Here is a 24,721-nt window from a genome sequence, read left to right as displayed (position 1 = left end):
CAGCAAAGTCGCTACCACGTCCTGATACCAGGTACTCCACAGTTTCCTGACCTGCACCCAGCTATTGTGTGCTACATCTCTGCTGTGAAGCTTCCAGTAATCCTACCATTCAGCTGTATCCAGACCCTCATCAGTTGCTACACTGCAATCCTCCAACTCCAGGCCAGTCTCTGGTTATTCTCCAGTCAGCTCTACAGTGCTTACAGTTCACCAACTCTGGTCCAGCTATATCTTGATCCCAGCAGCTGTCAGCCAATCTTCAGTCATTCAACCATCCAATCTTCAGTCATCCAACCATCCAATCTTCAGTCATCCAACCATCCAATCTTCAGTCATCCAACCATCCAACCTTCAGTCATCCAACCATCCAATCTTCAGTCATCCAACCATCCAATTCTCAATCATCCAATGGTCCAATCTTCAGTTATCCTTCTTTTTCTTTAAACTCAAATCCTGAACATTGCCTTGTCCTCTCCGAATTTCCTGCATGTATTCTTGTTTATTTTGCAAAGGACTGCCATCTTTTTGCTATTTATCAGAGACTTGCATCTATTTATTATTTTGTCCACTCAAAGAATTATTGAACCTGGTTATTTTATCCGTTGTATGAGTTCATTCAATAAACCTGTTTGTGTTAACCCATCTCCTGCTGGTCACGCCTCTCTTCCTGAGATCCGCACAACACCATCAAATCCACCATCTGACCACTCCAGTCACGACTGATTCCACACACCCATCTCATGACAGTAACACACTGCTGTCCTCTCATACAGGAGCTCAGTGTGTAAGCTCCGCAGAAAATGGCCGCCGCCATCACGGAGCGCCTGTCCCCCATGATCCCCACCTAGCGTGAAGCCGGTTTCAGGACGCTCCGGAGCCCAGGCAGCCTCTTAATAGAAGCTGTAAGTGCTGCACAGAGAGACCAGACAGTGTCTCCCCTGTGCGCAGTGAGCTGACAGGACGCGCTTCTGTCAGCTCCTGCTGCGCTAGCAGTGTGAGGATTCACTATGAGAATCCTCACACTGTGCCTACCTAGCTAGGGTAAAAGTTAATAAAATAAAAAACTCCTAACTAACTCTAATCCTTCGGCTGCTCCAGCAGCCCTTTAGAATAGCACCCACTCCAGTGGGCACCTAACACGAACTGAGGAATCTGGGATGTAGAAGGGAGGAGCCTACCCTCCAAAAGCTTTAGGATAGGTGCCTGGCTCCTGCGGACCCTCCTACATCCCAATGTTGAGCTGAGTCCCCAGGACCATTGAAAGAGAAAAGAGGGAACAGGTTATTCCAGGACCTGCGGAGGATCATTAAGTAACATCTGTTCTTCGTACCAACGGGTACTTCTGAAACATTGGTGGAGTGTTTGTTTGGACGACATGGGTAAGGTTTCCATATAACTGTTCCAAGTAGCAAAGAACATTTTAGTTCGTGAGTCCTTTTTGGAGGGAGGCCTCCAACCAGTCCATGTGGGAAAAAAAAAAAGTTTGTCCCTGAACATTGCCAAGGCTGGAGTAGTATCCTGAATCCATTCTTGAAGAATCGTCTTACGAGCTGTGGATGAAATTGCTAGCATTCATTTTTTAATAGGTTTAGGGGCTCTGGTCCCTTCCGGAAGGATGCCAAATATAGCCCACTCTGGGGTAAGTGGAGTGAAGTTAACCAAGTTTTCGTTGGCGAAGTCTCGGACCTGTACCCAGAACCTCCTAACCAATGGGCATGCCCAAAAGCAGTGATACAGGTCTGCTTGAGGGTGATTGCATTTGGGACACTTGGGAGAATCTAAAATTTGCATTTGGAACCCTCGTGAGGGAGAAATGTATGATCGGTGAAAGATATTTAAATACATTTCCATGAATTTGGCCATTGGGAATGTGGTGATTGAAATCTGTAAAGTTTTTAACAAAAGTCCGTTGTCAGGGAGGGGAAATGTTCCAACCATTGATTGAGGCCTGTTCGTTGCGTTGAATAGTCTATGGTCTTTCTGAGAAGAAGTAGAGATCGCTTTTTTGGGTAGTGGGGGAGCTAAGAGTACATTGTCAAGGTCATTATTCCAATCCTTATCCGGAATAAGTTTAGAGATCTTGTCTACGTATGATTGGGCTTGGATGAAGTTTAGGTTAAGGGTTGTTATCATAGGAAAGTCTTTGGAAGCTTCTAGGAAAGTTAGTGGTTTATGAGTTTGGGGATCCATCAGCTGTCCAACTCTACATAGGCCTGCAGTATGCCAAGTCGTGAAAAGAGGTGGGGCATTACCGTCATGGAAATTAGGGTTTTGTATAAAAGGCAAGTGTATCGTGTGGTATGGGTTCAGGTGGAAATTATGGCGTAAAGTAAGCCACAGTTTACGAACCGACATTAAGGGGCAGATGTAAAATGTGCAGAGAGAATTAGATTTGGGTGAGTTATTTTGTTTCTGTGCAGGGTAAATACTGACTGCTTTATTTTTACACTGCAATATAGATCTCACTTTGAAGTAAAACCCCACCCAAATCTAATTCTCTCTGCACAAGTAACACCTGCCCCACCTGCAGTGCACATGGTTTTGTCCAGCTAAGAAGAAATTTGTCAGAAAGAGTGAACTAAAATAAGGCCCTAAGAGAGGATTTAGGTGTATATCTGGAGGAATTTCTCCATCTTCTAGGTGTAAAAAGGCAGTGAAAAACCCATGTCGACCTTATGACCAGACGACCTTCCTCATGTCGACCTTTATGCAAATTCGACCTTAAGTCATGTCGACCTTGGCCCATGTCGACCTTAAGTCAGGTCGACCTTCCTGCCAGTCGACCTAGTGGGGTCGACCTAATGACTGTAGACCTAAATGCAGTCTGACGAATGATCCCATTCCTGAGGTGACAACTGGAACCAAGCATCAGTACATCTTTTGTACAGGATCTTTTTGCAGAAGGTTGAGTTGAGACAACAATAGGGGGGTGAAAATGGGGGAGGGAGACCAGGTACAAGGTGTAGAGGGGGTAGGGAGCGAGTTAGGGGGGTGATGGTACTTGCTTATGGAGCACACTTGATGGACAGGGCATACAGACAGCCCCGAGGTCGCAGGGTGGCCGTGTGATACAGTAATAGTCCAAGTCTCTCAAAGCAAGCAGTGAGGCACTTCACGGTGAATGTCCACAGGCTGTGTGAGGAAGCAGGGGGTCTCTCTTAGGTGGACTGAAGAAGGAGTCCGTCAAGGGGGGCACTCAGGGGTGCAGCAGGGCCGTTTATTTCACCCTCCACCTGCGTATCCAGCAGTAAAGGCAGCGGCACCAGGGAATAAGGACAGGGGGCTAGTGATGCAAGCGGACACGGTCTCCCCGCGGCTCCACAGTGTCTGTTACCTTATGGGGCGTAGTCCATCAATCTGCAGTACCAAGCGATCCCCAGGAGCTCCAGTTCCCCGGTCCCCGGCCTGGCGCCCAGCCAGGACCTCGGCGGGTCACAGGAGCCGCGATGATCTGTTACAGGCGGCGGTAGTCAGGTGGTGAGGTATGCCGCAGGCTCCCAGCTCTCTCCCCTGCAGCGTCCAGGGGCCGTCAGCTCCACAGCAGGCACGGGTGTCACGTGGGCGCGCGGCTCCCTCTATCTCTCCGGGGCTCGCCGCTCACCACCTTCAGCCCGCACCGCAGTGACACCGGCACGCTATAGGTAAGGTGTCCAGGGATTAGGGCTGGACTCAGGGGGACCCGCGTCGTCAAAGGGGTAAGGGTAGGCAGGCAGGCAAGTCTCTCAGCCCGGTGCTGTCTCTTGTGAAGGCCCGAGCACAGGCCGGACTCCGGCGTAGATAGGCTTTCCCTGGGGCTAGCGGCTCGGTTCGGACACCAGCCAGCTCTCCGCGAGGTCAGGAGTATTCTAGGCTTGGTTCTGGTGTCACTCCTGGGCTTTCTTCTGGCGGATTGCAAGGGATGGAGCCTGGGTGAGCGGAGCTCAGCTAAAATGTGGCCATCTTGGATGCGCCACCCACCGGAAGTCCTCACATCACAGGGTTTTAAATCCTTGCCCTGTGATTGGCTTGTAAAAATGTGTGTGTGTGTCTGTCCAATAATATGGTACGGAACGCTGGAATGGCTAATTGTAGTAGGATATCTCCGTAGTATTGAAAAGTTCAGATTGTGTAGTGTGTATGAAACTGATTGATACGGTTTCACTTGTTGGGCATGTGAAAGGAAATGTTGATTTTTTGTTCTAACATTCGTAATGTACAGAAAGGGAAAATTAGGTGCAGGGACTGATACGGTGGTAGTACACCTAGTGATTTAAAGGTAAAGGTATTGTCTGTGTGTATCCGCTAAGTATGTTTAAATACCATGTTGTTCTGGACATGTAAGTTCCTTATATGATATAGGTGTATAAAATAATTGTATAGCAGAAGTGAATGGAGCCTGTTTATGTTCCCTACCCTCCTCCAATAGGAATTTATGGATATATGAAAAGAACGTTATATTTATATAACGTATATGTAGAGTAAGTTTGTGCCAAACTTTTAAGGGGATTATATATATTTTATTTTATTGTGTATAGAGATGCTACTTGTAACAGATTGATTGATAAATATCAGACAGGTGAATAACTTGTTCTATCCTCTGACACATACTGTATATATATGTGTGAAAGGTGGGCGTATATGCCCCTGTATATGGGCGTAACGTGTAAGTGGACTTTGTTACTATAGTACTAGTGTTGTGTAATGGTGCTTCAGGGAAATGCAATGTGCGCATATTCTGATTAATATGCGGTAGGTGATAATTGGATGGATAATGGGTGCGGTGTGTTATTTATATTAAGTGTCAAGGTTGTAGTACGTGTAGTTAAGTGTGATACATTATAAGTAACATGAGGAATGGGACAGTGATAGTTTTGGGAATTGGAGAGTGGTGGTTGTTGGTGATCTGATAAGATCGTGAGGATATGGTTCTACATAGTGTTCTGCGTGGGGGAGTGATGTGTGGGGGAATGATGAATTAGGGTAGGGAGTAGTTACAAATGCTACTACGTGCGTATGCAGGTGATCAATAAGGTATCGGTCTGTGATAGTATGATTTACTAGTATGTTGATCACAATGGAGCTCTTCCTATATACATATCTGTTTTTATAATGCCAACCTGTTCCTTGGATGGTGGGAGAGGGAGTCTGTCTTTTCAGAGGAAAACGAAAGATATACCAGCCAAATAACAACTTCGCTGAGATATATCGATGATATTTTCATGATCTGGCAAGGACCAAAAAGTGACCTTCTAGAGTTCATCTCAATACTCAACACAAATTATCTAAATTTGAAACTCACATTTAACATCAGCCAGGAGGAAGCTAATTTTCTGGACCTAAGAATATATCTAGGGACAGACAATTACATCCATACAGAACTCTACCGGAAAGAGACAGCTACCAATAGTCTTCTCCACCGAGAAAGCTCACATTCCCCTCCCCCCCACAATCAAGAACCTTCCTAAGGGAGAATTCCTGAGACTTAGGAGGAACTGTACCAATAGAGAGACATTCAACATTAAAAGCAAAGAACTAATGGCACGACTTGTGGAAAGAGGATATAGACAAAGAGCTATAAAAAGAGCCAGATCCTAGGCACTGCAGATAAACAGAGATGAACTTATCTTCCTTAAAAAAAGGCCAGAAACAGACACGCCCCCCGTGAGATTTGTCACAGAATTCTGCAAAGAATGGAAAGAATTGCAAAAGATCATTGGCGATAACTGGAATATTCTGAGAAATAATACAGACCTACAAAAGACTCTTACCAGAGAAACCAGCATTTAGCTGTAGAAGATCTAGAAACTTGAGAGATACGTTAGTACAGAGCCGTTACATTGGACCTCCCAGAAACAAACCATTATTGAGGGGTACATTTGCATGCAGGAACGGCAAAGCATGTGCACATATCCAGAAAATGGACAAAATCAGATAAATTTGGACAAATACATACCATCCAACAATTCATGAGCTGCAATACGGTGGGGGTTATCTACTGCCTCACATGCCCATGCGGACTTACGTGGGCATGACAACTAGAGCCCTTAAAAACAGAATCCTGAAACACGCAGGAAACATAAGAAATGCCAGAAATGATCAGACAAAATTCAGGAAATTAACATCAGTGGCGCGCCACTTCCTTACTGCTCATGATGGAAAACCAAACGACCTTAGGGCCTTCGGCCTAGAGCAAGTACGCCTAGGAATCAGAGGCGGTAACCTCACCCAGGAAAAAGAAACAAAATGGATATTTGAACTGAATACAGTAGTCCCCAATGGCCTTAATGAATATACTAACTACAATTCTTTCTTATAATTAACTTCCTCTTACTGATAGCAAAATAAATAGCCTTTTCGCTAAAAACTGTATTCGCCACCAAAATAAACGTACACATTAGGGTGGCCAATCCCGTGATCGGGATCGGCGGGATCCTGGGATTTGGCCCCCAAAACACCGGGATTCCAATCCTGGGATTTCGGGATTAGACTGCGCATGCCGGGCAGCGTCTGAGCACACGCTCAGACGCTGCCCGGCTTCTCCCATACCCGGAGAGCACTGCGCAGCGTGACATCAGAGGTCATGCTGCGCAGGAAGGCAGGCAGAGATCAGGCAGGCAGTGATCTCTGCCTGCCCACAGCAAGCGACTCTGCAGTGTCCGCAGTCCCGCTTCCCCATGGCTCCCGGCACTATGAAGGCGCACTACCGCCCGCCCACCTAGCCAGCAAACAGAAACTGCCCACCCACCCAGCAACCCGGCCGCAAAAGTAAGCAAATGCGGGGCGGCCAGGGCAGTTTTTTTATTAGGAAAGCCAATCCCGGGATTGAGCATTTTTCAATCTCGAATCCCGGATTGGCATCCCTAGTATACATGGTTTCTGGACATCATAGGACCTTAAATGATTCCTCCTCCTCAAACATACCCTCCTATAGTACCCTCAAATAATTGGACTGGGTAATACACACAAGGTAACCCATATACCAAATGAATAATATATCCTCAAAATAAGATAATAATATACAATACAGAGGGGAACACACAGCGACAAGGATACTCAATACTATCTACTTAACACACTTATAAAAACAGATATGTATATAGGAAGAGCTCCATTGTGATCAACATACTATTACATCATACTATCACAGACAGATCCCTTATTGATCACCTGCATACGCACGTAGTAGCATTTGTAACTACTCCCTACCCTAATTCATCATTCCCCCACACATCACTCCCCCACGCAGAACACTATGTAGAACCATATCCTCACGATCTTATCAGATCACCAACAACCACCACTCTCCAATTCCCAAAACTATCCCTGTCCCATTCCTCATGTTACTTATAATGTATCACACTTAACTACACGTACTACAACCTTGACACTTAATATAAATAACCACACCGCACCCATTATCCATCCAATTATCACCTACCGCATATTAATCAGAATATGCGCACATTGCATTTCCCTGAAGCACCATTACACAACACTAGTACTATAGTAACAAAGTCCACTTACACGCTACGCCCAGATACAGGGGCATATACGCCCACCTTTCACACATACATATGCAGTATGTGTCAGAGGATAGAACAACGTTATTCACCTGTCTGATATTTATCAATCAATCTGTTACAAGTAGAATCTCTATACACAATAAAATAAAATATATATAATCCCCTTAAAAGTTTGGCACAAACTTACTCTACATATACGTTATATAAATATAACGTTCTTTTCATATATCCATAAATTCCTATTGGAGGAGGGTAGGGAACATAAACAGGCTCCATTCACTTCTGCTATACAATTATTTTATACACCTATATCATATAAGGAACTTACATGTCCAGAACAACATGGTATTTAAACATACTTAGCGGATACACACAGACAATACCTTTACCTTTAAATCACTAGGTGTACTACCCCCGTATCAGTCCGTGCACCTAATTTTCCCTTTCTGTACATTAAGAAGACATTACCTGGTGTTACCTGGTGTGACTGTCCTATTGCTATATTTGGACACTAAGGGTGTACCCACTATTTGCAACAAGGAATGTGTATAGACTGCACACTTGTGTGACCTGATGCTGTTTTTCCATTGTGTATACCGGCGTTACCTGGAGTGACTGTCCTACTGAGATACTTAGACAGCAAGGGTGCACTTACTAATGGCAACTATGAATGGGTATATATTGCATACATGAGTGTTGTTGCTTTTACTACTATGTATACCCTAAACACCAGAATATTTAAACGCATGCCCACACTGTCATAAAATAAGCAGGGACATACGTATCCCCAATATCTCGATCTGATAAATGATCTTATCCTTCTGGCATTTCTCTTAATGCATAATCTTTCTGGCAATAACGCTCATCTTCTATCATTGCAATTAGCAATAGGACACATCAGCATATTGCACAGATAGATCTACTTGTTCCTATACAGCAGTGGTTCCCAACCTTTTTTCTCTCCCGTACCCCTTGATTAGGCTTTTCATTGATAAGTACCCCCTCTCATTTTGAAATATGGACAGTACTTAGTGGTATGCGGATCCTTATATTAAGGAGGAGCGGAGGAGTAGTATACAGCAAGGAATCATGCCCTTCTGTGTCTAGACACTGGTTGTGTATTATCTCCAGGATTCCCACTAACACCGGTAGGATTAATGCCGGTGCTTCCTCCACCTTTGTCAGTGCTGGGCAGATGACTGGTGATGTCTGAGGGCAGCATGGGAAGCTCCCAGTGGATTGCTGGTCAGGCATATGACACAACATGGTTTGTCTCCATGGCAATGGGTCTTCTTCAGCCATCAAAAGACCTTTTCATCGTCCGCCATTACCAATATTATTTTCAAGTACCCCCAACTGGTCTGCAGAGTACCCCCAGGGGTACTAGTACCCCAGGTTGGGAACCACTGCTATACAGGCACCCACTATTATTTAGGAGTACTCTCATCCCCTGATAAGGGATTCGGCAGGACCCTGCACTGATTTAATGTCAACAGGGCACCTTATACCGGAATAAGGGGATAGCAGATACCCCACCTATACATAACGCAGTTTTCGTTGAGTACCGCTCACTACCCATCAATGTATGTACAATGGGAAGCAGTAGCCTACAAACACGATTAATGTAAGTCATCTCTTTACCCACACCTCCTATTTCATTCTAATAGTACTCTCATCTCCCCATTTGAGAATTCGGCTAGACCCTGCACTGACCTGGTGTCAACAGGGCACCTTATTCAAAAGAAGGCGGAGACAGCAGATACTACTACTACATACTTGAACCATTTTCCTCACAGAACTACTGTTTTGCACATAGACACACACTGTGTCTTAGAAATTATTCATAGATCAAACTTCTGTGGGACTATTTTCAACCTGAACAAATCCTAGCGCTGATCTCCAATCTGCCTAACGAGGGCGAATCTATTTGCTTCCCTACCTATCAGCATTCATACAATTCCCTCAGAGAGGGTAATAATAATTGTACACAATTATAATTGTACACATACATATATGAATGACTAAAAAGGAATCTGGCAAGCATAAACTGTATATGTGGAATTGACCGGTACATACATTTCGCTAGCCTTGTGAATTTAAACAACAGTGCCTTACCTAGCGAGTACAATCTTGGTAATCAATTAAGCAGTGTGCAGTCGAATACCACTGCTTTATATGTTTTGTGTTGTATGTCAGTCTGTTAACAAAAGTATTTTAGAAAGTAAATAATAAAAGTTATGTATTAAAATTACCTACCATTACATTACTATTTAATATAATCTTTCTTTTTTCCAAGCATGCCCCCAAACAAAGGAGAGTACTTGTTCTTTCAAATCAGTACGGACGGTGTAATGGTTAGCATTACTGCCTCACAGCACTGAGGCCGTGCGAATGGTGGGCCAGAGTTCCACCGCCGGCTGCCAATGGATGTTTATGTAACACATCTATTTACATGTTGTGCGACCGTAAGTACGCGCAGTGCGAATGGTGGGCCAGAGTTCCACCGCCGGCTGCCAATGGATGTTTATGTAACACATCTATTTACATGTTGTGCGACCGTAAGTACGCGCCATGCGAATGGTGGGCCAGAGTTCCACCGCCGGCTGCCAATGGATGTTTATGTAACACATCTATTTACATGTTGTGCGACCGTAAGTACGCGCAGTGCGAATGGTGGGCCAGAGTTCCACCGCCGGCTGCCAATGGATGTTTATGTAACACATCTATTTACATGTTGTGCGACCGTAAGTACGCGCCATGCGAATGGTGGGCCAGAGTTCCACCGCCGGCTGCCAATGGATGTTTATGTAACACATCTATTTACATGTTGTGCGACCGTAAGTACGCGCCGTGCGAATGGTGGGCCAGAGTTCCACCGCCGGCTGCCAATGGATGTTTATGTAACATCTATTTACATGTTGTGCGACCGTAAGTACGCGCAGTGCCAATGGTGGGCCAGAGTTCCACCGCCGGCTGCCAATGGATGTTTATGTAAAACATATATTTACATGTTGTGCGACCGTAAGTACGCGCCGTGCGAATGGTGGGCCAGAGTTCCACCGCCGGCTGCCAATGGATGTTTATGTAACACATCTATTTACATGTTGTGCGACCGTAAGTACGCGCAGTGCGAATGTTGGGCCAGAGTTCCACCGCCGGCTGCCAATGGATGTTTATGTAACATCTATTTACATGTTGTGCGACCGTAAGTACGCGCAGTGCGAATGGTGGGCCAGAGTTCCACCGCCGGCTGCCAATGGATGTTTATGTAACACATCTATTTACATGTTGTGCGACCGTAAGTACACGCCGTGCGAATGGTGGGCCAGAGTTCCACCGCCGGCTGCCAATGGATGTTTATGTAACATCTATTTACATGTTGTGCGACCGTAAGTACGCGCAGTGCGAATGGTGGGCCAGAGTTCCATCGCCGGCTGCCAATGGATGTTTATGTAACACATCTATTTACATGTTGTGCGACCGTAAGTACGCACCATGCCAATGGTGGGCCAGAGTTCCACCGCCGGCTGCCAATGGATGTTTATGTAACACATCTATTTACATGTTGTGCGACCGTAAGTACGCGCCGTGCGAATGGTGGACCAGAGTTCCACCGCTGGCTGCCAATGGGTGTTTATGTAAAACATCTATTTACATGTTGTGCGACCGTAAGTACGCGCCGTGCGAATGGTGGGCCAGAGTTCCACCGCCGGCTGCCAATGGATGTTTATGTAACACATCTATTTACATGTTGTGCGACCGTAAGTACGCGCCGTGCCAATGGTGGGCCAGAGTTCCACCGCCGGCTGCCAATGGATGTTTATGTAACACATCTATTTACATGTTGTGCGACCGTAAGTACGCGCCGTGCGAATGGTGGGCCAGAGTTCCACCGCCGGCTGCCAATGGATGTTTATGTAACACATATATTTACATGTTGTGCGACCGTAAGTACGCGCCGTGCGAATGGTGGGCCAGAGTTCCACCGCCGGCTGCCAATGGATGTTTATGTAACACATATATTTACATGTTGTGCGACCGTAAGTACGCGCCGTGCCAATGGTGGGCCAGAGTTCCACCGCCGGCTGCCAATGGGTGTTTATGTAAAACATCTATTTACATGTTGTGCGACCGTAAGTACGCGCCGTGCGAATGGTGGACCAGAGTTCCACCGCCGGCTGCCAATGGATGTTTATGTAACACATCTATTTACATGTTGCGCGACCGTAAGTACGCGCAGTGCGAATGGTGGGCCAGAGTTCCACCGCCGGCTGCCAATGGATGTTTATGTAACACATCTATTGACATGTTGTGCGACCGTAAGTACGCGCAGTGTAAATGGTGGGCCAGAGTTCCACCGCCGGCTGCCAATGGATGTTTATGTAACACATATATTTACATGTTGTGCGACCGTAAGTACGCGCCGTGCCAATGGTGGGCCAGAGTTCCACCGCCGGCTGCCAATGGATGTTTATGTAACACATCTATTTACATGTTGTGCGACCGTAAGTACGCGCCGTGCGAATGGTGGGCCAGAGTTCCACCGCCGGCTGCCAATGGATGTTTATGTAACACATCTATTACCATGTTGTGCGACCGTAAGTACGCGCCGTGCGAATGGTGGGCCAGAGTTCCACCGCCGGCTGCCAATGGATGTTTATGTAACACATCTATTTACATGTTGTGCGACCGTAAGTACGCGCCGTGCGAATGGTGGGCCAGAGTTCCACCGCCGGCTGCCAATGGATGTTTATGTAAAACATATATTTACATGATGTGCGACCGTAAGTACGCGCCGTGCGAATGGTGGGCCAGAGTTCCACCGCCGGCTGCCAATGGATGTTTATGTAACACATCTATTACCATGTTGTGCGACCGTAAGTACGCGCCGTGCGAATGGTGGGCCAGAGTTTCACCGCCGGCTGCCAATGGATGTTTATGTAACACATCTATTTACATGTTGTACGACCGTAAGTACGCGCCGTGCGAATGGTGGGCCAGAGTTCCACCATTCGCAAAGCGGGATCTGGTTAACTGCCAAGGATGCAAATTCGCATCTGAGCAAATCAACCAGAATAACCCCCCCAATGCATTTTTATTTTACCCTGTACTAGGGTGGCCAATCCCGGGATCAGGATAGGCGGGATCCCGGGATTTAGCCCCAAAATGTCGGGGATTTCAATCCCGGGATCGGCTGGATCCGGGATTTAGCCCCAAAATGTCCGGGATTTCAATCCTGGGATTTTGGGATTAGACTGCGCAGTGCAGTGTAATGCCGGGCCGCGTCTGAGACAGTGCCCGGCTGTTTCCGTTCCCGGCATGCGGCCTGCGCAGCTTGATTCGGTCATAGGTCACACTGCGCAGGCTGCAACGCTACACCACCAGCGCCAGAACTCGCTCACCGCCGGCTTCCCCCATCCACACACATCATACCCGCCGCCTGACTGCTGCCACCTGCCCCCTACACCGCTCCTCAGAAGTAAGTGATGGTGGCGCCGGAACCCGCTAGCCGCACGCATAATACCCGCTGCCTGCCTCTGCCCCGCTGCCTCCTGCTCCCCAAAAGTGAGTCAGTGTGGGGCACAGGGGCAATATTTTTAGGGATGCCAATCCCGGGATCCCGAGAATCCTGGGATTGAGCATTTTTCAATCCCTATTCCTGGGATTGAAAAAAATGCCCGGGGATTGGCATCCCTACCCTGTACCCAGCAGTTGGTTAGATGGGCAAAAATCGTGTATGGACCATAAGATCACACAACCGGTTTGTATGTTATTCCCATGTTCATGTGAGTCTCCTCCAGGTGCCCCAGTTTCCACACACCGAAAACATGCTGGTAGGATAATTAGCTGCTGACAGAAGCTGGACCATATTAGAAACATAGAAACATAGAATTTGACGGCAGATCAGAACCATTTGACCCATCTAGTCTGCCCCTTTTTAAAGGATATTTAAAGTCTGCCCCTTTCTTTGTAAGGATATTCATATGCCTATCCCAAGCATGTTTATATTGTTCTACTGTCTTAGCCTCTACCACCTCTGATGGGAGGCTATTCCACTTATCCACTACTCTTTCTGTGAATTCTTTTTAACATTTCCCCTGAACCTACCTCCCTCCAGTTTCAGTGCATGTCCTCGTGTTTTATTACTTCTTTTCCTTTGAAGAAAATTTCCCACCTGTACTATGTTATAATCCTTGATATATTTGAAGATTTATATCATGTCCCCCCTTTCCCTTCTCTGCTCCAAACTATACATGTTAAGATCTTTTAGTCTATCCAGGTACGTTTTGTGATGTAGGCCATGAACCATTTTAGTTGCCCTTCTTTGTACACTCTCCAATGTATTTATATCCTTCTGAAGATATGGTCTCCAGAACTGGACACAGTACTCCAGATGAGGTCGTACCAATGACCTATAAAGTGGCATTATTACGTCTTTTTTTCTGCTACTGATTCCTCTCCCTATGCAACCAAGCATCTGACTAACCTTCCTCATTGTTTTGCTACATTGCTTTCCTGCCTTTAAGTCACTTGAAATAGTGACTCCTAGATCTCTTTCCTCCTCAGTAGTTTCCATTATAGTACCCTTGATACTATATCATAGCTGCCTACCCTCCTGCATTCTGCAGGAGACTCCCTCAAATAGCAGCAATCTCCCTCTCTCCCTCATTAGTCTACCAATCTCCCTCATTTCACCTCACATTACACTGTTACATTTTTGGGGAAAAAAGGAATGAGAGATAGATACATTTACACTTAATCATCAGCACCATTTCCCAGCACTTTACCAAGTATAGGAGCTCTTACTAACTGCTTTGGGGCATTGCACATATGTCATTTTAAAAGATTCCTCTCAGATGTAGCAGTGCACCCCCATGCTTCTAGATGCCTCTTTGACAATTTCTTTTCACAATCTCTCCATATATGGAATTAGACACTCCCTTTGGGTGGAGCATGACACGCCCCTTCAATGAGTTGCTTTGCAAAATTCTACTACCGACTATAATCTCCCTGAAACTAGTTTTTAAATGTAGGCAAATATGGCCCACATTATACTGTTACATTTGTTGGAGGAATAGGAATGAGAGGAAGATACATTTACATTGAATCATTAGCACCATTTCCCAGCATTTGTGATGAAACACAGTGATCCATATGGCTACATGTAAAATACAATAGCTGAACAATGCCTGACACGTATCAGTGACTTTTCTTTAGCAAGTATAGTAACTGCTTTGGGGCTCATCTATATTTGGATATAAGTCATTTTAAAAGATTCCTCTCAGATGTAGCAGTACACACCCACACTTCTAGGTGCCACATTCACAATCTTTTTTCACAATCTCTCCATATATGGAACTAGACACACCCTTTGGGTGGAGCATGACACGCCCCCTCAATGAGGCGCTGTGCAAAATTCTACCAACCATAATCTCCCTGAAACTAGTTTTCAAAAGTAGGCAAGTATGTACTATATTGAGCTTTTGGGTTTCTGAGTCCCAAGTGCATAATTTTGCATTTTTTAGCATTAAACTGTAGTTGCCATGCTCTTGACCAATTCTCAAGTTTACTTAGATCATAAGTCATTTGATTTACCCCTCCTGGTGTGTCTACTCTGCTGCATATCTTTGTGTCATCTGCAAAAAGGCATACTTTCCCTACAATACCATTTGCAATGTCACTAACAAAGATATTAAAGAGCACTGGTCCAAGTACAGATCCCTGGGGTACTCCACTGGTAACATGTCCCTCCATAGAATGCACTCCATTTACTACAACTGCCTGTTTCCTATCCTGCAACCAGGTTCTTATCCATTTAATTGTTTTATAATCCAATCCCACACTTTCAAGTTTATTTAGCAGCCTGCGATGTGGGACAGTATCAAATGCCTTACATAAGTCTAGATATGTCACATCTACAGCCCCCCCTTCATCTAGAATTTTGGTCACGGAGTCAAAAAAGTCAATGAGACTTGTTTGGCATGGTCTCCCTGCAGTACAACCATGCTGTTTTGGATCCTGTAAGTTGTCTAATTTAAGATATTCCACTATTCTTTCTTTTAATAGTGTTTCCATTAATTTCCCTACTACTGATGTAAGGCTCACTGGTCTGTAGTTACTTGCTTCTTCTTTGCTTCCGCTTTTGTGCAGTGGAACTACATTTGCTCTTCTCCAGTCCTCTGGAACTGCACCTGTATCTAGTGACTGGTTGAATAAATCTGTTAATGGTGCTACCAACACATCTTTTAGTTATTTTAGTATCCTTGGATGCACTCCGTCTGGCCCCATTGATTTATCCACTTTCAGTCTTGAAAGTTCTGTTAGGACTTTCTCCCTAGTAAATGTACTTCCATCTACCTTATTTTTATGAATGTCCTTGTAACTTAACTGTGGTCCCTTCCCTTCTCCTTCTATAGTGAATATGGAGCAAAAGTAATTATTTAGATGATCTGCAATTGCCTTGTCTCCCTCCACCAAATTCTCAGTGTCTGTCCGCAGTCTTATTATTCCTCCATTTGATTTTCTCCTTTCACTTATATACTTAAAAAAAGTTTTGTTTCCTTTATCTACCGACTGAGCCATTTTCTCCTCAGCTTGTGCCTTGACAAGCCTGATCACTTTCTTAGCCTCTTTGCATCTGGCAAGATACACTTCTTTGTCATTATTATTTTGAGTCTGCTTGTATATCCTAAAGGCCATCTTTTTTGCTTTTACACTAGTTGATACCTCTTTAGTAAACCACACTGGCTTCCTTTTCCTGGTACTTTTCTTAACCCTTTTGATACAAAGGTCCGTTGCCTTTAGTATTGCACTTTTTAATTTTTTCCACCTCTCCTGCACTCCTTTCAAGTTCCTCCAATCCTCTAATGAGTCGCTTAAACATCTCCCCATTTTTGCAAAGTCAGCCTTCCTAAAATCCAACACCTTAGTTTGTGTGTGACTGGAGTTGGACCCTGCCTTGATACTAAACCATACTGCTTGATGATCACTGGATCCCAGGTTCTCACCCACATATATGTCTGATATCCTGTCACCATTTGTGAGTATTAAATCTAATATTGAGTCTTTGCGAGTAGGTTCCCTCACCAATTGCTTGAGAGAGGCTCCCTGTGGCGAATTTAGAAATTTGCCACTTGTAGATGATCTTGCAAAAGACTCCTCCCAATTCACATCAGGTAGATTAAAGTCTCCCATGATTATGACTTCTCAGTTTAAAGCCATTTTAGTGACATCAAGAAATATGCTCCTGTCCAAATCCTGTCCCTGTCCTGGTGGCCTATAGATGACCCCAGTACGAATAATGTCCTTCTCCCCCATTTCTATGGTCACCCAAAGGGCCTCAGTTTTTTCTTCAATGTTTTGTTTTAAAGAAGAATTTATGCTTTTCTTTACATACATTGCTACCCCTCCTCCGATTCTTCCCATTCTGTCCTTCCTAAATAACTTGTAACCTGGTATGCTATGTCCCAGTCATGGTTCTCATTACACCATGTCTCTGTAATAGCCACAATGTCTAGATCATCCCTTGTCATTATTGCAATTAGATCAGGAATTTTGTCTCCTAGGCTTCTAGCGTTTGCACACATAGTTTTAAACATTTTGCCTGTGCATCTGTTATTCCTAGTCATGTTCAGACAGTACACAATTCAAGTCTAAAGTTGAAATTACCTGTTTGATGATGTTGTTCAATGTTTGTGTTTCTTTTTTACTGTTCAGAAAAGCTGCAGGTCACTAATTCTAAGAATATAGTGATTCTGTTCAGGAAAGGATACACCTGAACACTAATGGCCAAATGGCCAAAGGAGATAATTTGCACTGTGTTTGAGTAGACATCAGGCAGAATGCAACACTAAACTATGCTTCACTGAACAACTTCCCCAAACAAGTAATAACAATTACAATCAATTCATTACATCAGAACTTTTGAAATCATACAAGTGTCCAATTGTGTCCTATGTGTCCTATTGTGTCCTATATTCGGAGTATGTGTGCGCTATATAAATAGCTGGAATAACCACCCACACTGAATGCAGTGCTAGATGTATAAGCCACATACTGAGCCCTATGGACAATGTGCCAGGGTCTCCCTACCTGCAGCGCTGATCAGAGAGAGGAGGGGCAGCAGCAGCAGCAGTCTGATCCCAGGCATGGCTCCGGCACTTCTACTCTGTACACCAGGAAATGCAGCAGCCTCAGGAGGAGGGGACGGCTCGCACACCCTGCTGTGTATAGGACAGGGAATTCACAGCAGCATCACAACACAGTCATTACATGTTTTCTGGCTGTACCTATTAGTGCTGCAGCCACCGCTCATCTCTGCAGCTCTATCTCTGCTCTGTGTCATCTGCACAGTATACAGGATACATTGATACAAGGGGATACGGTCGTTAGGTTGACACAGTAAAGGTCGACATACATTGAGTCAACCTCTGGATTTTGACATGGGCTAGGTCGATGCCTGAAATAGGTTGACTTGCTTAAAGTCAACATGGCTGGAAGGCCGACACAAGCCAGGAGCGTAACTAGATATTCATAGGCCCCGTAGCAAAAGCTTGGAGTGGCCCCCTAATTAGCAACTGATGGTGATAAATAAATATATGTAAAACATATGACTTAGACAGTAATGATGGGCCCCTTCAGACTGAGGGCCAGATACACTACACTTCAAAAGTGATCAAATAGAGAGTGACTAGGTGATTCATCGCGGCCTACGTGCGCTCTTCACACCGGCGTAAGGGGCTGCGCCCCCTTAATTTGTGAACGTTTGTATATGAGAAATATGGTTAGAATTGTATGAAAGATGCCTGTATTGCAACTTGAGTTATAGGTGAAATGTGTTACATAGAGAGCATATGATGTGGAAGGGGGTGTGTATTGTTTTGTTTAATTAAAAAGTGGTTACAGAGTAAGATGTACATTGATAGTGTGGAGGGTAGAGTGACATTTGTGGGTGTGGGGGGTGTGTGCGTGTTGTTTAGGTGTGTGTGTGTGTGTGTGTGCAATAATATAGTAGGGTGTTTTTGAGTCAGCGGCTCCCCACTGGCGGAGGTCACGACACAGGAAAACAGGAGGCTGGGTAGTGATAGGGGTGTGTGGGCATAAGGGGGACTAAAGAGGAGGGTGGGGGACACTGTGCAGCTTCTGCCAGTGGGTGAGGGTCCAGCGTGGCAGCACAGGAGTACAGGACGGTGCCCCTGAGTCAGTGTCTCTTCCTACAGGGTGCATGAGAGTAGGAGGGTGGGTGGTAAAGCATGATAGGGGAATGTGGGCAACACAGGGTGAGCGGGTCCCCACTGGCGGAAGTTACGGGGCAGGAGAACAGGAGGCAGGACAGTGATAGATGTGTGTGGGCATGAGGGGTAGTAAAGGTTTTTGGCTGTTGCTGAGTAGGGATAGGCATTGGTGCAGATGCCATCGATGGTTGGCATTGATGGCGATTTTGCACCCTGCCATCGATAGTAGTAACATATTACTTGGATAACCATCAATTGTTGTAGCTATAGATGGTCATCCATTATATCTGACTGAATAGGCCGTGGGTCAATCAGAACTTGGTGGCGGGACTTCCGGGTGTGGGGGGGGGGGGGCGGAGCTATGCTCCGTGTCCCGGCACCTTAAAAAAATTTGAAACTTGATCGGGTCTCCTTTGCCATCGATGTAGGGAAACCATCTGGACCTCCCACATCGGTGCCAAAAGTATTCAACATCGGCCATAAACCATCGATGATTTGAAATTATTGATGGTCGATGGACATCCCTAGAACTGGATGAGGGTGGGGGTCAGTATGCAGCTCCCGGCAGTGGGTGAGCGTCTCCTCCCACTGGGAGGAAGTGAGGGTGCATGAGAGCAGGAGGCTGTATAATAGTGGCATGTGGGCAAGACATTGATAAAAGTTGTGGTGCTGGTGCAGAGGACCGTGGGGTCACTTCTGGCAGTGGCGGAACCTGTAGCACAGCAGCCAGGGCCGGATTTCCCACCTAGGGGCGGCAACTGCTTGTGGCGGTACAGGATCCCCCTTTGTCACGGGGTATGTGAAATGCGGGAGCGGGGTCATGGGGGTCCGCTGGGGGGTGGAATTGCCGGAAGGGGGTCAGGGGGGTCTGCAAATTGCGGGAGGGGGTGTACGGGGGATCCGCGATTAGCGGGAGGGGCAGGGGTCCGCAAATTGTGGGAGGGGGCGCGGGGGGGGCTTGAATCGTGGAAAGGGAGGTCCGCAATTTGCAGGAGGGGGGTATCGGGGTCAGTGAATTGCGGGAGGGGGGGTTGTGGAGGTCCGTGAATCGCGGGAGGGACGCAGGGGGTGCCGTGAATCGCGGGAGGGGGGGTCATGGTGGGCTGCGAATCGCAGGAGGGGGGGGGTGCGGGGGGTACCGTGAATTGCGTGAGGGGGGGCGTGAATCGTGGGAGGGGGGGTCCGCGAATCGCGGGAGGGGGTCTGCAAATTGCCGGAGGGGGCGCTGATGGGGGGGTGTGAATCACGGGGGGGTCTGCGAATCGCGGGAGGGGGCGGGGGTCTGCAAATCGCGCAGGGGGCTAGAATTGCGGGAGCAGGGGCGCAAATTGTGGGAGGGGGGGTCGAAAATCGCAGGAGGGGGGATGCCGTGAATCGCGGGAGGGGGCGGGGGTCCGCGAATCGCGGGAGGGAGGGTCGCGGAGATCCCACGAATCACGGGAGGGGGGTTGCGGGTGTCCCACGAATCGTGGGAAGGGTTCGCGGGGGTCCCACGAATCGCGGGAGGGGGGGTGCGGGGGTCCCGCGAATCGCGGGAGGGGGGTCACGGGGGTCCGAGGGGGGGGTGCAGGAGTAATGGTGGATGGTGGCTGTGGAGTAATGGTGGATGGTGGGCGTGTACTGTAGCCCTGGCTGGGCGGGGGGAGGTGATGTCAAGGGGGTGGAACGTTATACACATGAAAACGTTATACACATAAAACACTGGTCTTTTCCCTAGGGGAGGCGGGTTTGTGTATGCCGCTGGGCGGGAACGTTATATACACAGGGGATGAGTGACAGATCTGGCTAAATATATAAGAGATAAATAACCAGCCAATCAGCTCCTGTATGACATTTTTCAAACACAGCCTGTGACATGGCAGGTAGGAGCTGATTGGCTGGCTGTTTATCTTTCTCCATGTTATCACTTTTGAATCTAAAGCCATATACACACGGCAGCGATATGTGCTGAAATCGCTGGAAATATGGTCGCTGGCGACCATATTGTCAGTGATGGGACTGTACCCCAGCGATAAATCGTCGGGGGCGTGCTCCCGTTTTCAGCTCCATTATAATCGCAGGTCGCAGGAGCTTGCTCCTGCGACCAGCCGATTACCTCTGCGGCACCGCCGGCAGAGGTGTCTTTTCATCAGCGACCATCTCTGGTCGCCGATGAAAAGGAGACATTGAGCGATATATCGCTCTACGATATATCACTCGGCGATATATCACCGGGTGATATATCGCTCTGTGTGTATGCACCTTTAAGGGGTGAACACATAGAGCGATTTTTGCTAGTGAGCGATTTTGTCTATACTAGAATTCACATACTTGGTTGGTCTTCATTGCAGATCGCCTAGTGAATATCTCCCTCAGCAGTGAATAGCAGCCAGCCAGTGATCTACTCCAAATATTCCTGCCTGGCAATGCAACTAGGCGATAGTATAGGGAGATTTGTCTAACCGTGACAGAGATCTTTACTAACCTTCTAAGCAATTTTGACTATGTAATCAAAATAGCTTAGAAGGATCGCTCTGTGTGTACACCCCTTTAGTGCATCTGGTCCTGAGAGTTATATAGTGGGAGGAGCATGGTCCCCAGCAGCACAGAGTATATCAGGAGATGAGTGATGTGTCAGTGAGAACGGGGCTGCATGTGACAGGGGCAGTGACATGATGTGAGGAGGGGAATGGAGGCAGAAGGAAGCCACAGACTGATAGTTATATAGTGGGAGGAGCAGGTCCCCAGCAGCACAGAGTATATCAGGAGATGAGGGATGTGTCAGTGAGGACAGTGCTGCATGTGACAGGGGCAGTGACATGATGTGAGGAGGGGAATGGGGGCAGCAGGAAGCCACAGACTGAGAGCTATATAGTGGGAGGAGCAGCGTTCCCAGCAGCACAGAGTATATCAGGAGATGAGTGATGTGTCAGTGAGGACAGGGCTGCATGTGACAGGGGCAGTGACATGATGTGAGGAGGGGAATGGGGGCAGCAGGAAGCCACAGACTGAGAGTTATATAGTGGGAGGAGCAGGGTCCCCAGCAGCACAGAGTATATCAGGAGATGAGGGATGTGTCAGTGAGGACAGTGCTGCATGTGACAGGGGCAGTGACATGATGTGAGGAGGGGAATGGGGGCAGCAGGAAGCCACAGACTGAGAGTTATATAGTGGGAGGAGCAGGGTCCCCAGCAGCACAGAGTATATCAGGAGATGAGGGATGTGTCAGTGAGAACAGGGCTGCATGTGACAGGGGCAGTGACATGATGTGAGGAGGAGAATGGAGGCAGTAGGAAGCCACAGACTGAGAGTTATATAGTGGGAGGAGCAGTGTCCCCAGCAGCACAGAGTATATCAGGAGATGAGTGATGTGTCAGTGAGAACGGGGCTGCATGTGACAGGGGCAGTGACATGATGTGAGGAGGGGAATGGGGGCAGCAGGAAGCCACAGACTGAGAGTTATATAGTGGAAGGAGCAGGGTCCCACCGCAGCACAGAGTATATCAGATGATGTGTTAAGGCCCATACACACTGGGCAACTTTGAGCTGAAAGTCGCTCAATACACCCAGTTTGAGCATCCGAAATTAGGGGGCGTGGCTTGCCGCAGGAGGGGGTGTGGCCTATAATCGCGGTGTCACACGAGGCGTCTATTTATCGCTGGCCAGCAACTAATGGGGGATCCTATACAGATCCTATACAGAAAATGTGCAGCATAAATATAAAATAGTATGAAAAAATATACAACAACCAAATATTAAAGCTAACAAAGTGCCCCTTGTTGGAATAATCAGTGAGGCAGGCATACAGCTAGTAAATTACTGAGCATGACAGGAGGAGTGGAGCATGTATTGGGTGCCAGTCGGGGCCCGGGGGTGGTGGGAGAGAGGATCAATAAGGATCAGGCTTAGTGGGTGGGAGAGAGGTTATAGAATCAGACAATGTTATACTTACTGCTGCTCCCGGCCTCCCGGCTCCCGCTGCCCGGCTCACTGCCACTGTTCAATGCTGCTGCCGCACCTCAGTTCCTCCTCTCCGCTGCCCTCCTGCTCCTGGTGCTTCCGGCTCCCGCTCACACTGCTGCTGCCGCTCACTTCAGCGCTGCTACTGCTGCCCAGTGACGCACCATGGCTACCCACACAGCCCAGCGGTGGCCCACGGAACATGCCGTTCGCACATGCGCAGTAAAACATTTAGGGTGACATTCTATGGGCTGAGATTTGTGTTTTTTGGCGTTAATTTGTAAAAAAAATGGCGACATCGCATTTTTCCGTCAAATCGTCTGAAATCGCATATTATGTGCGTTAAAGCATGCGGACCAAAAGTGCGTGATAAATTCGCATTTATATCGCATCCAGATGTTTTCGTACAGAAAAGAATACAAATCGCTTATTTAATGCAATGCGTTTTCGCAAATCGCACTTTTTAGGTGTCTAATAATCGCACTTATTTCAGACCAGGTTCTGTTTGGCGATTTGGCCCAGAACTCATTTTGGTCCAGTGCACACATGGTTAATTTCAGCACAGGTGCCCTCATTTTCACTCACAAACACCCCTACATAAACCCCAACATCATTAAGGACACCTGTGAGGGTTTGAGACATGGAGATTTTGCAGAGTGGTTTGGAGTTGCTTATCTGTGATGTGGCCCATTTGGAGGAGCTGTGCAGGAGGGTGCGCACCAGATCCAGGTAGCCCCCCCACTACTGCGTACCCCACGTATGTATCGTGCTCGGCTGTACCTGGACTCCCTCTCAGATCAACAGGTTGTGGGGATGTTTAGGCTGAACCGCATTAACCTGTTGGACTTATATGAGCAGGTGAGAGATGATTTGGACCCTTTTGGGGGAGGCAACTATGCAGTGTCTGGGCTGCACAAATTAATGTGTGCCCTCTACTATTTGGCCACAGGCTCCACTCAGTCTGTGACCTCATGGTCCTTGGGGGTATGATTCGCTTCAACTTGACCTCATAGGACGTGTAGCAGACAGTGGTGGGGCTTCCTCCGCCAGTCTTGGTGGCCTCCTCCAACTCCATGGCCATTTTACTTTTCAGCTGCCTTTTGATGAAATTGAATCTCTTCTTGACATTTCTGACCAGGCGCTTGTGCTGACTTACAGCGTTCACCGCCTGGGTGATGTCCTTCCACATAGCCCTTTTGCGCTGTGCAGTGGTCTTGTGGTGAGTTTTGCCAAGTAACCGGTCAAACACAGGCATGATAGCCCGGACAAGCGCAGCATTTTCCTCGTAGGAAAATCTGACCTTTCGGCCCCTTTTTGTGCAGCCAGCTTCTACCTCCTCCTCCTCCTCCTCATTTTCTACTCCAGCCATGTACCCCTCCTCCTCCATGCCAGTGTCTTCCTCCTCCACACCAACATCTTCCTCCACCTCTGACATGTGGCCCTCCTGCAGCTGCTGTGGGGTATGGTCAAGGTCTTGGCTATAGGATGGGGATGCCAGCAGATCCTCCACCTCCTCCTGCTGGGGCTGGACGCCCAGGGTCTGGTCTGGGGCTGGCCTTGCTGTGGCCATGCTGCCTGCCACACTGCTGGCTCTCCCACTTGGCTGGCTGCTGCCACTGCTCCCTCTGCCACTGGTTCCTCTGCCACTCCTCACTCTGCCACTGCTCCCTCTACCACTCCTCACTCTGCCACCAACTCCTCTTCCTGTAATTCACACTGCCACTGCTCCTCTCCATGCTCCTTACTTCCTATCAAAGAGTAAAATGGCGCCAGTGCCCCTTTATATAGGGGGTGTGATGCATAATGGAGGGGACAGAGGTGGGCCAATAGGTTGGGGGGTTCTCATGCGGAGACAGTTTTGTAAATCGCACTCCGGTTGGTCCAAAACTTGCACATGACCGGCGGAAGAAATCGCACTTTTTTGTGACTTAAATTCGCACCACTTCGCCGCAAGTCGCACCACTTCGCACTTTTCAGCCTCCAAAGCGCATCCCATTAAATATGCGAATTATTACAAAAAAATGCGATTTTAAAAAGGGCGAATAG

The 24,721-nt window shown here is 47.3% G+C and overlaps 1 protein-coding gene across 1 annotated transcript in view; it reads right to left on the bottom strand.

The window, feature by feature from the left end:
• The window catches only part of LOC146043132 (sialate O-acetylesterase-like), a 55,050-nt gene extending 37,340 nt beyond the window's left edge, over positions 1-17,710 (bottom strand). Inside the window, exon 1 of the mRNA XM_083163571.1 lies at positions 17,595-17,710. Coding sequence (XP_083019697.1) covers positions 17,595-17,652 — 58 coding nt within the window. The 5' untranslated portion in view covers positions 17,653-17,710. The remainder of the gene's footprint in view (positions 1-17,594) is intronic.
• Positions 17,711-24,721: the final 7,011 nt, after the last annotated feature.

This window comes from Crinia signifera, chromosome 19, assembly GCF_055691185.1.
Source record: "Crinia signifera chromosome 19, ASM5569118v1, whole genome shotgun sequence".
In the NCBI taxonomy this organism is placed as follows: domain Eukaryota; kingdom Metazoa; phylum Chordata; class Amphibia; order Anura; family Myobatrachidae; genus Crinia; species Crinia signifera.
This window is presented reverse-complemented; position numbering and strand designations above follow the sequence as displayed.